This window comes from Phocoena sinus, chromosome 9, assembly GCF_008692025.1.
Source record: "Phocoena sinus isolate mPhoSin1 chromosome 9, mPhoSin1.pri, whole genome shotgun sequence".
Lineage (NCBI taxonomy): Eukaryota > Metazoa > Chordata > Mammalia > Artiodactyla > Phocoenidae > Phocoena > Phocoena sinus.
Window position 1 is genome coordinate 32,800,202 of NC_045771.1, and position 13,517 is coordinate 32,813,718.

The window sequence follows — 13,517 nt, forward strand, 5'->3', positions numbered from 1 at the left end:
ACACACACACACATTAATGTTTCTCTCAAAGCGTTTCAGAGTCTGACTCATCTTGGTATCCCCAAAGAATGCCTGGCACAAAGGAGGGACTCAATAAATGTTAACTGAATGAAGGAATGAATAAGTTAATGCACAATAGGGCAGAGACAGAATTTTTCCCTTTAAAAACCCCAGTGGATCCAAAGTACGGTCCGCGGCTCAAAACTGAATAACTGAAAGGAGCAAGCTTGGTCCTACTGGGCAGTAGGTGGGGAAGCGCTGAATAATATTTGGAGTCCGGCTACTAGTGTTAAGTTGGCTACGGCCAGGGACTTTAGCTGGCCATTGTTTTCTCCCAAATTATAAAATTTAGCCTTAGATCTATGGGGTGAGGGGTGGAAGAATTTCTCTTTAGCAGTCCCAAAGGTGCCAGGCTTTTGGAGGAAAGGTTTGGTTAGAGGAAATGCCCTAAGGACCACATCTTACAGCAAGTAGCATTTACCATCAGGTTCAAAGAGAATAAATTAGAATTAGAATCTCATCCTTTGCTTCAACAATGGACCATTTTCTCCTCTCAAAGGAAATACTTTGCCTAGTCCCCCTAAAAAACACCACCTTCAAATCTTATACATTATTTAGCGAATTCTTTGGAAAAAAAATCTCCAAAAAGAAAATAAAGAGTCTTACTTGATCAAGTGGAAAAAATGGAAACAAAGAAAAGCTAAGCGATTTACCCCATGGCATTCTAGCCTTCTGATATATAGAACCTGAAAATCAAATCTTAAAGTTCACAGTTGTGGTCAGCAGACTATTCTGCTTTATAAAATAAATACAGCCAAAACAGAGCCCTGAAAAGATCAAGGTAGAAGGGAGATAAGGCCACATCAGTATTTAATACAGGTAAAATAGAAGATGTGCCATTTAAAATAGGGCCCCATAAGGCGTGATACCATTGTAAATAATACACAATTCAATCGAGATCCCTCATTCATATATGGCTTTTACATTCAACACATACTTGCAGTCGTGTGTGTGCACGTGTGTGAGTGTAACCAGAACCTACAGTGTTTAAAATAAATATAATTAAGATAATGTGGCAGCTGTGTAATGAATTAAGAAACATGTTTTTAAACCTTATAAATTAAAACTTTCCCCATTTCTTCATTATCTTGATTTTGAGGAACATATTGTGTAATTTCAGGGGCTGGGACAGTGATGAATCAAATCTTTTACAAGCCTTTGAAATGCTGATGTATTTGTGGTTGAGGACTCTGTTGTTTTTTTTTTTTTTTTAAAACCACCATATGTTTCAAACCCAAACAATCTCTGCCATGCATCAGCTGGACTTTGGGGTTTTAACAAAAATGTGAGTTATTTCAGCCTGATTGGTGGGAAACTCACTTAAATCCACAAGATGACTAATGCTCCAACATAATAAACTCATTAAAAATCAAAGAAAACTATACCTCATCCCTACCCCTAACTAACACTTTTGACATAAGTCAGGCTTTTAAAATTTTTCCTAAAAGATAAACTGACTTTTTAAAAGAATACTCACTTTTAACATGGAACATGGTGAAATGAGGCACTGTTACCTTCCTCCCTGAATTATCTTTCTAATGAAAAGGGGAAACTGGAAGGGAGTTGGGGAATGGCCTTAAATTTCAGAATGAAGAAAAAAATGATTTAAAGGCAAAAACCTAGACCCTGAGGCTGGAGACGTCAAAATGCGGCACCCAGTGGTGAACTGGAGGAAGTGCAGCCTCCTGCGCTCAGGCACAGGCCGTCTAGGGGAGCCCCACTGACCTCAGAGGGAGAGGGAGAGGTTCTGGTACTGTAGCCGCCCTGAGGGCAACTGCCCTGAAGTCCACCAATCTGGGATGGGGTGATGGCATTCAGTATCTTCAGCGCTTCACAGTTTTCAAAAAATGGGTAAGTTAATACCAGTTAATAGGTAACTAAGTCAGAATTCTAATCCAAGCCCTTTTGATTTAAAATCCAGAGCCCTGATGCCTCCATTTAACTTAGAATGGACACAGATCTAGAAGTTCTGTCAACCAATTACACACAATTGTCTAAAGTTGGAGTGGTAATTCTTTCTTCTGAACTGCAAGACAGATTTATAGCTTTGTTTTCGAAAAAAGACCAAAACTGTTTGTAATGAAAGATTATTTTTCTAAGTACATGCATATACATATATATATATACACATACACATATATACACATGCATATTTATGCCTGTAGAAGATATATATGCTTGTTGTAGAAAGTTTGAAAAATACAAATAGGAAGAAAAAACCAAATCACTTAAAATCTACTTAAAGATGTATTTATTTCCAGTCTCTTACCTTTGTTTATATATAGAATGTATTTTTTTATAGAATTGGGCTCGTTCTATAGTTAAAATGTTTAGGTCAATATTTAACAACAAAAATATAATTTTATATAGAATGATTAACTTTCAAAACACTAGAAAGGGCATAGGTATACCGCAGTCTGTAAGCAGTAGTGTAAACTGATGGCTTCTAAACAAATGTTTCGGAAATGGCTGACCCTCTTATCCTTAACCTATTCAGGAAAGGCCTAAATAGCTGGTATTATAGAAAACAGCAGTGAAGAAAAAGTAAACCTGGCTCTGCCAACAGTGCTGGCAGGACGTTCAACAAGGTACTCACCTCAATGAACCTGTTCCTCTCTTGATCAACTAAGATGGCCACCTCTGTCCTGCCTAACTCAGAAATTTATCAGGAGTCCATGAAATGATGGAAATGCAAACCCTCTGTGAATTACACTGTTACACAAACACTCTTCAAGGTTCTTGGGATCCTCCAAGGTAGTTAGCACCTGGTAAGCACTCTCACGGTTCTCTTTTCTTTCTAAAACTGAACGGTATGGCTCTCTTTTTGAAAACTGAACAGCAGCGTAACTTCCTGGTTCTTAATTATCTGTAAGGATCAGATGCTGAATTTGTCTTTCCTATAGGCCCCTGACTACCTTGCCACACTGTTTTATGTCTAAAAACTCACCCCTACCTACTAGAGAACGGACTTGAGGATACGGGGAGGGGGAAGGGTAAGCTGGTACAAAGTGAGAGAGTGGCATGGACATACATACACTACCAAACGTAAAACAGATAGCTAGTGGGAAGCAGCCGCATAGCACAGGGAGATCAGCTCGGTGCATTGTGACCACCTAGAGGGGTGGGATAGGGAGAGTGGGAGGGAGGGAGATGCAAGAGGGAAGAGATATGGGGATATATGTATATGTATAACTGATTCACTTTGTTATAAAGCAGAAACTGACACACCATTGTAAAGCAATTATACTCTAATAAAGATGTTAAAAAAAACCAAACCAAATAAAAAAACAAAACAAAAAACTCACCCCTTCTTTTTATTCTAATAAAGTGTTCTACCCATCTAATTTGAGGTAATTACATCCCCCCCAGAGGTCCTACACTGCTTGATGTGGGGTTCACTATGTCACTTCACATTTCTCACAATCTCACTGTCCTTCCCAGTTGTTCCAGAGCATCTCCCTATTGTTACACGATTATATGGGTAACTAATTTCCAAACAGAATTTCCTCATGGTTTTTTTTTAATAGTTATGCCGTTCCTAACACTGTGTCTTCATCACTTCTGCCCACCCGCTTTTGACCTTTTCTATAGGACTGGTAACTTTCTTATCAATTAGATCCAATCAATAAGCTTCTATTACTATGTTTCCAAGGTACCGATCTATAAATACGTCCTTATTTGGTTAAGTCAGTTTGTCCATTTAATTTTATCACGACTAACACTAGGTGAGGCCTCTCATGTTTATTCTTGCTGGGCTTTTTCTGTCTCTTTCTCATGTTTAAATAAAAATTCCTCATCTGGATAGAACACTTTAAATGCAACAAGAAGCCCAAGCCAGAGGGGACTGCATACGTGTCCACACACACCCTGAGCAGAGTGTGCTGTCTTAACATATCCAAATAGCGGGACCAGGACACCAGGAGTATGTTACCACACTTACAGAGTAGGGGTAGAAACATCGATCAAGTCGATATCCCTCAAGTTATAAATAGTAAATGATTTAACTTGACCCGCTATCAATTCTCTAAAGAAATGTTTTCAAAACAACTAAACAAAAAACTTTCAATCAACCTGAGTCCCCTGTCAAGTTACTTTTTTACTCCATCTCATTCGGCTGCCCCCCCTCCCTTCCTGCACCAGTTTAGATTCCTGCTGGGTTACGGAAGGGCAGGAAAAGGGAAGAGCAGAAGATTAGCAAAATGAAAATGGAAGGAGCAAAGATAAACAGTGAAAGGGATTAAAAAGACATTCATTTGTGAGGCTGATCAGAGTAGGAGTGAACTAAGGAAAAATTATCTGCAGACTCTAATATTTCTTTTCCCCATGAGAGGGGAGGAAAAAAAACCCATGCTACATGTTGTGTTTGTTTTGATTAAATTAATGAGAACCGAGTGTCAATATATATGTGGTCCAATAATCCACAATCTTGAGCCTTTTTCCTTAATTTTCATTCTCCCCAACAGCCCCACCGCTTAGCATTTGTTCACAGTGTCCTTGCTTATAATACCGTCCCAGTTCTTCAAGGCTTGGTTCAAATCCCATATGACCCATAAGGTTAAGCATGACTGCTCCACCCCATAGGCCTCTCCTGTCTGAAGAATCACTGGGCAGCTGTTACATGCTGCTGATGACTCCTCCCAACTGGATGAAATGCTTCTCCAGGGCAGGGAGCACGTCTCACCCACCGTTGGAGCCGCTTCTCCTTACACGGAATGACGGTGCCCAGCTCGTGCTCAGATCAGTTTATCCCCACATCCATCTAACAGGCATTTATCCCTTAACGCACAATACTACACCTGCCACCATACTGGAGTCCAGCGGCCACTGCTCTTGTTCTGAAGCAAGCGTAACCGCTGCTCGTTTGTGTTTGGCTAAGCCAGCTCTCCTGGAGGATAACTGTGGCTCTTCAGCCAACCCTCCCAGAAAGGCCATCCAGAAGTGGTCATCAGAGCCCAGCACGAGGCCTGACCCCACGCCAAAGGTTCCCATGGTGCCGAGGGGCTGTCCAGGTCTCCAAAGAGGGTTTTCCAGCTGTAAAATGCTCCTCTGCCAGGATAGCCCAGACTCACCCCATCCACTGTATAAACTTGCCTTTTTGAGCTGCAGAGATGGGATCACCACAGTAACACCCGCCACCACTGGGAAACTAGAGAGCCTGAGTAATTAACCATCTCTTGGTGATGGAATATCACAGAGAAGGAGAGCTATAGATATGCAAATCTCCATCACTCACCGTGAACACTCAGGGTAAAAACAGTTTTAGCATCTTTTCATGCTTTAAAAACATTTCAAAGAAGGAAAATTACTTACTGCCTTCCCACGTACAATGCAGAAGATTCAAAGCCCCTTCTACCCTCTTCCAGTGTGCCAGATGAAAGAACGCATATGCTATTGCTTCACTGTCCCCTCTCTTCAGGATATGTTCTGGGGGCAGGATTAAGCTTTTCATTTCTAGTAGGTACTGAAATAAAAAAAAAGGCAGGAGGCAGATGTGTTAATACACAGTAATTTGGAATTCAGAATGGAAAATGGAGAGGTTGATTTCCCTAAAGCTGCCGCTCGTAAGCATTTCATCAAACCTGCAACCTCACCACTACATTTGAAGGCAATTACTGAAACATCCAGCAATCCAAAGTTTCCTGGCAGGTAATTAGCCTTGTACCAGTTTCCTACAGTGAACATCAGAGGCTTTCAGGTTAAGATATTCTAATCAAAGAAATATATATATACATATACAGACTCAAACAGCAAAAAGGAAAATTTAGAAGACACAATAAGTTGGTATAATCTTGTAACCAGAATGAAAATACATGAAACAAACACATGAAGGTTAAGAAGTTTCATATGACTAAACCAACCACACTGGAGAGACCTGAGGATGATTAGCACTGCCCGTTAGTTTTTCCTCACAGATCTATCAAGGAGAAGGCCCTAGCCCTGCAGAAAGGGTCACCCATAGCTGCTCAGGTGCTGGAGGAAGAGGGGTGGCAGCCTGGGCACAGGAAGACCCAAGGGAGGGGAGCAGTACAGACCCCAAACCACACTGTTCTTTCGGCTCCTTTCCGAAACACTGCAGGGGTCTCAGGAGCACAGGGCAAGAATGGATATTCTTCCTGGGGGCTCACAGCAGACTAAGTTTCCCTTTGTACTCTTTCGTGTTTACTATAGAATAGAGAGGGAAGCAAATTCAGGCCGGTATTTTATATTTGCAGATGCTCACTTGTCTATGCCAGCTGGCGTTCCCCGAGCTCCACTCTTCACCACCTCCCCTCCGGATTCGTTCCCAACACACACACACACACACACACACACACACACACACACACACACACACCACCACCACCAACCACTGTCACAACAACCCAGTCATCTCCTGTAAAATGGAGATTAGCAGACCACAGAGGTACATGTTTCATGAAAACAGCACAAATACAGCGAAAGGAGGTGCTATGAGAAGAGATGTCCAACAATTTTAAATTTATGAAAGAGGGAGAAGAGTGGAAGAATTCGGATCCACAGAACGGAGGTCACAAGACACCCATCAATGTTTCACTCTCATCTTGCTGTGGGTTCATACACTGGGCACGTGGGGTGCAGTGGCCTTTAAGCTTCCTCTCCTGTTGGCATGCTTGGCATCGGGGCGCACCGCCCAGCAAGAGCCGGGTGGACACATTCTGGCCTCTTGGTTCAGCAAATGAAACTTTCCTTGCTCTGGGTCTGATTATCTGAAGAAAGCTCCAAGCCTTAGGCCTCAAAGCAGGAAGAGCAGGAAATGAGAGCCCACCCCGAGAGCAGCAGAGAGCAGCCGTGCAGCCCTCACACTTGCGGAGCCGGTGGGCTTGAAGGCCCTCCTCGATAGTAAGACCTCTTCCCAGGCTGGTCCATGAAAGGTGTTCATCATTATTATTATTTTTTGGCAGTACGTGGGCCTCTCACTGCCGTGGCCTCTCCCGTTGCGGAGCACAGGCTCCGGACGCGCAGGCTCAGCGGCCACAGCTCACGGGCCCAGCCACTCGGCGGCATGTGGGATCCCCCCGGACCTAGGCACGAACTCATGTCCCCTGCATTGGCAGGCAGACTCTCAACCACTGCGCCACCAGGGAAGCCCTGGTGTTCATTATTTTGATGGGAGGTCCTCAAGCATGAGTTCACGTGCTTTTTTGAATTCTACATGTTACTGCCTTCTTTCATCTTGTTTTAAAACAGTGAATGACAAAAATCTTTCGGGAAAAATAACGATTTTGAATTACGTAATAATCCAACTAGCACTGTATCTATTGATATAATAAATATATAAATATAAAGGAGAATTTTATGTTCAGAGATACATCGTCTCGTGATTTTACCTTAATAGAGGCATTATGTCATGGCTTCTGCTACTGCCCATGATGATTTTAGATGGCCCCAAGAGTCATAACTTGTAAAATACTATGGAATCTATTAATTTTTAAAAATAATCATCAGGAGAACAAAGGAAAGGGAAAATTTCTTGCTTAATGAGTGCCCTAGAATAAGATTTTGGCTTCTGAGTTTCTAATAATTATTTATAGCCTACCAAATAGTCAACTTTTTTTATATATATCTGTATTGGAGTATAATTGCTTTACAATGTTGTATTAGTTTCTGCTATACAACAAAGTGAATCAGCTATATGTATACATGTATCCCCATATCCCCTCCCTCTTGCATCTCCCTCCCACCCTCCCTATCCCACCCCTCTAGGTGGTCACAATGCACCGAGCAGATCTCCCTGTGCTATGCAGCTGCTTCCCCCTAGCTATCTATTTTATGTTTGGTAGTGTATATATTTCAATGCCACTCTCTCACTTTGTCCTAGCTTCCCCTTCCCCTTCTGTGTCCTCAAGCCCGTTCTCTTCACCTGTGTCTTTATTCCTGCCCTGGCACTAGGTTCATCAGTACCGTATTTCTTAGATTCCATATATGTACATTAGGATACAGTATTTGTTTTTCTCTTTCTGACTTACTTCTCTCTGTATGACAGACTCTATGTCCATCCACCTCACCAGAAATAAGTCAGTTTCATTTCTTTTTATGGCTGAGTAATATTCCATTGTATATATGTGCCACATCTTCTTTATCCATTCATCTGTTGATGGACACTTAGGTTGCTTCCATGTCCTGGCTATTGTAAACAGAGCTGCAATGAACATTGTGGTACATGACTCTTTTTGAATTATGGTTTTCTCAGGGTATATGTCCAGTAGTGGGATTGCTGGGTCATATGGTAGTTCTACTTTTAGTTTTTTAGGGAACCTCCATACTGTTCTCCATAGTGGCTGTTATCAATTTACATTCCCACCAACAGTGCAAGAGGGTTCCCTTTTCTTCACACCCTCAAAAATATGGAATGGTCCACGAATTTGCATTTCATCCTTGTGCAGGGGCCATGCTAATCTTCTCTGTATCATTCCAATTTTAGTACATGTGCTGCCGAAGCGAGCACACCATTCCTTTTCATTCTTATGATTTAGGAAAGGCTTTCAAAGTCACATCTGTGACAGAACTCTTCTCTTGGGCTAAGGAACATTCAGGAATCGGAGCACCTGAGAAGACGTGGGCCTGGCAGCCACCCACATGTGGGTAAAAGTCTAAACAAACTAGGAAGGGGCGTGGCAGAGGAAACTTGGGGAAAGAGGGAGGATTTTTAGAAAATTATCTACAAAGGGATATGTTAGATCTGTGTTGTCCAATATGGTAGCCTCTATTTAATGTGTGTCTATTTAAATTTAAATCAATTAAAATCAAATAAAATTAAAAATTCAGTTCCTCAGTCCCACTAGTCGTATTTCAAGTCCTCGAGTGCTATATGAGTTAATGACTACCCTACTGGACAATGCAGAGACATTTCTATGATCACAGAAGGTCCTAGTGGACAGCACTGCTTCAGACAATGGAAGTTCCTAACCCTGAAGTAACGGAAACAATTTTTAACATGAAAAAATTTCACAGATGCCCATGATAGAAACTGTAAGTGTAGAATCTACTGATCAAAAATACACAGTATGGCAAATAGTTATACAATAAATAGTAATGCTACAAGAATTCGTTCAAAAGTATTGTAGGCCACCAGGGCATCTACATAATATTTGGAAAGCAATAGTGCACATGTGTGTGAGACAGATGGTTTCCTCAGCCTGCAGACCGAACGGGGTGCATATGGCTTCAAGGACATCGTCCACAGCCACCCAATGTGAGCCGTGAGGTAATGCTCTGTTTCTCCCCTAAGCTCCCTCTGATCTTTGTACTTTTCACAAACCACCTTAGATTAGCTATCCATGTGTCCTTCTCCTCAGCTCAATTATAAGTCCTCAAGAACATGAATCTCATTTCCCAAGAACTCTCTCAAAATGAGCATCCCCTGGCCTCAGCAGCCTCATGAGACTAACTCACCAAGGAAACTCAGCTGCCTTCTCATCGCATCTACTTTATGGCAGAAATAGGTTATGTCTATAAAGGAGATTTATACTGCAGCATAGTTCCAAACAAAATGTTGGCTCTAACCAAATAATGAAGGCTAATAACAACAATGTGTTAGGTTTCTGGCCAGGCTTAAAATGGCTGGCAAGATCGGTTCTCAACATGTGCAACATTTAAATTAGAAAGGCATGGAGCAACATCTCACATCTTACTTGTTGAGAGAAAAATAAATGGAAGAGGGCAGATCCCTATCCACAAGTATGCAGAAATCAATTAGAATAACTGTAGCTTGCAAATCAGAGAACACTCCCTGCCTGTCTGCAATAGTTACTTGGCTTCTATTCGCTAAGCCAGCATCCCGTGCTATCTTGCTTGCCATCCTGCCTCTAACTTCCTTCCCGGATTCTCAAATCACATTGATCTCGAAGCAAGGCTTCTAAAGGTTTCGGAAGGAAATTTTCAAAATCTATTTGTGTCAGAATCTAGTTCCTATGCCCAAGATGGGAACATATAACGTTAGAACAGGCAAAGAGGAGCTGAGTAGTGCCTACTTATGGAGGTCTGTGAGCAGAGGCCGGCTCACCTGTCAGGAGAGATGTGCCCTGTCACAGGCTACCACACGTGACTGCTCAAGTCTCTTCTGTTAAGATCGTAAAATTCTATAATAATTAGAGTGAACATGATCCCAAAGTTATCCTTCACACAGACATTAATGCCAAAAAAATCCATACCCCCTTTTAGGATTTCAATACCGACAACAGCATATGTCATATGAAAATCACTGGCAAAAATACAGGAATAAACAAAACGAGAAAGAACAGATTAATTAAACAACAGTACATTTAGATGATAGCTATCAAATTGCTCCCCAAAATCAGGTAGTAGAAGAATATTTACTAGCATGAGGAAATGTTCCTGACATATCATGAAGGAAAAGACCAAGTGTATCGTACAGATTATGATTTGGGTAATACAAATGTACATGTAGGCATTAAAAGCATTGGAAGGTCACAGATTGAATGTGAATGGTGGCAAAATATTTGATTTTATGGAAGATTAATTTCTTTTGTGCTTTTTCTATGCTTTCCAAGTTTTCTATAATAAGCATTTTAATATTTTTTCTGTCTATATGTATATGTGCGTGTGCGTGTGTGTGTGTGTGTGTATATAATACAAAACTATTTTCTAGACTTGCATCAAGAACATAAACAGCAAACCACACAAACAAACAAGATAACCAGAGAGAGCAATTTTTCATATATGTACAGTGCTTTGGTGCAACTGGCTCTGAAAGAGGCTGTGAGCCCAGAAAAAATGTTTTTAAAACATCAGTAAAGGGTTCAGAGAATACAGCTAGTGCTACTTGGAAGACATGCTACATATTCTGAGTTTCAATGCTGTCCACACCCTGGACTCAGTAAGACGCACGCTGGAATAGGACAAAAATGACGCAGGAACCTCGGCTCGCTCAGGCCACGCTGCGATGAAGCCTGAGATGCACAGTCCCCCGGCCCTGGCCCCCTTCCCTCATCTGCCCTCTGCCCCTTTGCATCACTGTCTGAATCCTGTCTCTACTATTCCGCTAAGAGACCTTGGACAAGTTATTTAATTTCTTTCAACTTCAGGCTGCTTATCTGTTAAAACAGAATAATAAAAATACCCATCTTGCTGTTTTAACTTTTGAATATTACATAGGATAATATTTGTAAAGCATTCACACGGTTCCTGGCACATAAGTATTCACTAAATAGTAGCTATTTTTGTTAACAAACAAACAAAAAAATGAAGTATTTCAATTACTGTGGAGGTAAGTTATATTTCTTGTGTATGTGTGTCCCACAGATGATTGAGTCTGTTTCTAGGTAAAATACTTCAGCAATTTTATAGTAGTAGCAGTTCAGCTGAAGAGAACTGGCTGCCAGCAGAGTCACCAACTGACCAATATGGAGACAAACACAAAGCAGAGCTGAAATGCCAAATTCAGCCTGGTGATCTGTAGTACCACTCAGGGGTCCTCTTCTCAAGGTAACTGTTTCTTGCTGGTTCACTTACCTATTCATCAGTTACTTTGCTTCATTCAAAAAATATGGGTGTGTTCACAGTATATCCCAAAGAAAGATATGGGAGTGCCGTAGTGTCCCCCAAGGGCACAGATACAGCAGTGGCCACAGTGCTCTCTAACGATCTTCTGTGGGAGCACCCACAGTCTTACCCCAAGGGCACAGATATGGCTCATCCACAATTCACCTGAAGGGCACGGACATGATCAGGTCAGGTAACTACCTTGCTAATCCCTAATCTTTGTAGGAGTGTGTGTGCGCGCAAGCATACGTGTACAAAGAAACAATAAAATTCAACATGGTGACTGCCTTAGTAAGAGGTCTATACTTAGTACTCAGGAAGCAAACGGGGAACATTATCTCTGGGACAGCTTCACAGAAAAAATGAGTCAGTCTCACTAAATAAACAAAGGTTTACCTGTAAAGATGAGGGGAGGCAGAAGCCACTGCAAGGCTGGGCACCAAAGCATCAGAGGACACACTGGGCTTGCAATCTTGAGGTGCTTGAGTACTAACATGACAGGAATTGCCAACACTGATGAAGCACTAACGTGCGTCAAGCTTCTTATCTCAGGAACCCCTTACAGCTCTGTGAGGGAGCTGAGAGTATTATCCCTAGTTTACAGATGGAGAAATGGACGCTTTGGGAAGTTAAATAGCTCATCCTGGGTTGCACAAGTTGTATGTGATGGAACCTGCGCCGGAACTCAGGTGTTATGCTAATCTCCGAGGGAGTGAAGCAGGAAAAGTGGTTGTAGAAGGCCTTGCATGCTATGCTCCAGAGTGTGACCTTCACCCGGAGTTATTCCGTGGTTTTCAAACTTTGAGACACCAACAAATTTGTTCAAAGGAAAAAAAGGAAATATCAAACAGAATGTGCAAGTGACGTAAAACAAAACTCTGGGGATCTTGGGGGAGGGACCCACAAGAAGACTGAAGACCCTTATGGCTCCTAGGGAGACAGTTTGAAAACCTCTGCAGTAGGCAATTGGGAAGTGAGTTGGTACAGTTTGTGGTTTTGAAAGAAATGGGCAAGTCACGTGTAGGAGCACCCGACAGGGAAGAGATTCAAGTTAGCAAAGTCAGAAAGTTCCTGTCACGGTCCGAGTGAGGGGTGATGAAACCGAGGATGGGGACTTCCCCTGGACGTGGTGCCTGGCTGAATCTGAGGGCAAGAGAAGGAATCAAAGGTCACTGTGATATTTCTAGTTTAGGAAACTAGAATAATGTGAGATCATTAGCTAAGATGAAGACACCAGAGGAGGAAAAGTCTTAGCAGCTGTCGTGCCTGCCAAACTTCTCTGCCTGCAGTGAGGAGTGAAGGTGTGCCGGTCTGGAGCCTGGGAGAGCAGCTGGAGACAGGGGTCTGGGTGTGCGGGGAGAGGCTGAGGCAGTGGCAGCGCGTGAGGTCTCCTGGGAGGGCTGCAAGCAGGAAAGGAGAACCAGCCTGAGGGTGAGCAGGGAGGAAGCGCTGCAGGCAACGAGTGCTCAGAGAGGCAGGAGTGGCCCAGGAGAAGGTGGCAAGGAGCCAAGATGACCTCAGATAGAAAAAGTGGTCAGTGGGACCAAATGCCCAGGAGACATGAGATAGGATGAGCTGGGGAGGCCGTGGCGGGAGTGACCTTGGTGGGAGCAGCTACAGTGGTTTTTGTTAAAGAAAGAGACCTCTTAGAAACTTTCTATTCCTGAGATACATTGCTAAAAACTGGTTTCTGCTCATTTTTCTCCGGGTCATATTTCCACAGTACATTCTCCTTACTCTAATGCAAAAAAGCTTTGGAACAAAACATGACTCAATTCAAAAACAACTTATATTGAAATAATATTTCTGAAATATACCATTGATATACAATATCACAGACGATCTGCCAGGGTATTCTGAGTTTCTGCTTCCACGCTTCAAGCATTTTTAAATGTTAAAACCCACTACACATTTTGTTCCCTAAATTGGATTAAAAA

General features: G+C 42.2%; 1 protein-coding gene and 1 non-coding gene across 13 annotated transcripts in view; both read right to left on the reverse strand.

Annotated features, from left to right (window-relative positions):
- ST7 (suppression of tumorigenicity 7) overlaps positions 1-13,517 on the reverse strand; it is a 261,656-nt gene that overhangs the window by 14,893 nt on the left and 233,246 nt on the right. For 10 of the 12 annotated variants that reach the window (XR_004351469.1, XR_004351468.1, XM_032643435.1 and 7 more), the window contains one exon: positions 5,371-5,521. Coding sequence is in view for 9 of the 12 variants with exons in the window: in XM_032643435.1 (XP_032499326.1) it covers positions 5,371-5,521 (151 nt within the window). In the remaining 3 variants the exon portion in view is untranslated. The remainder of the gene's footprint in view (positions 1-5,370; positions 5,522-13,517) is intronic. The other 2 variants (XR_004351467.1, XM_032643436.1) reach the window with 1 other exon arrangement.
- LOC116759936 lies at positions 8,418-8,524 on the reverse strand. Its single transcript, XR_004351598.1, has one exon. It is a non-coding gene; the product is annotated as a U6 spliceosomal RNA (small nuclear RNA).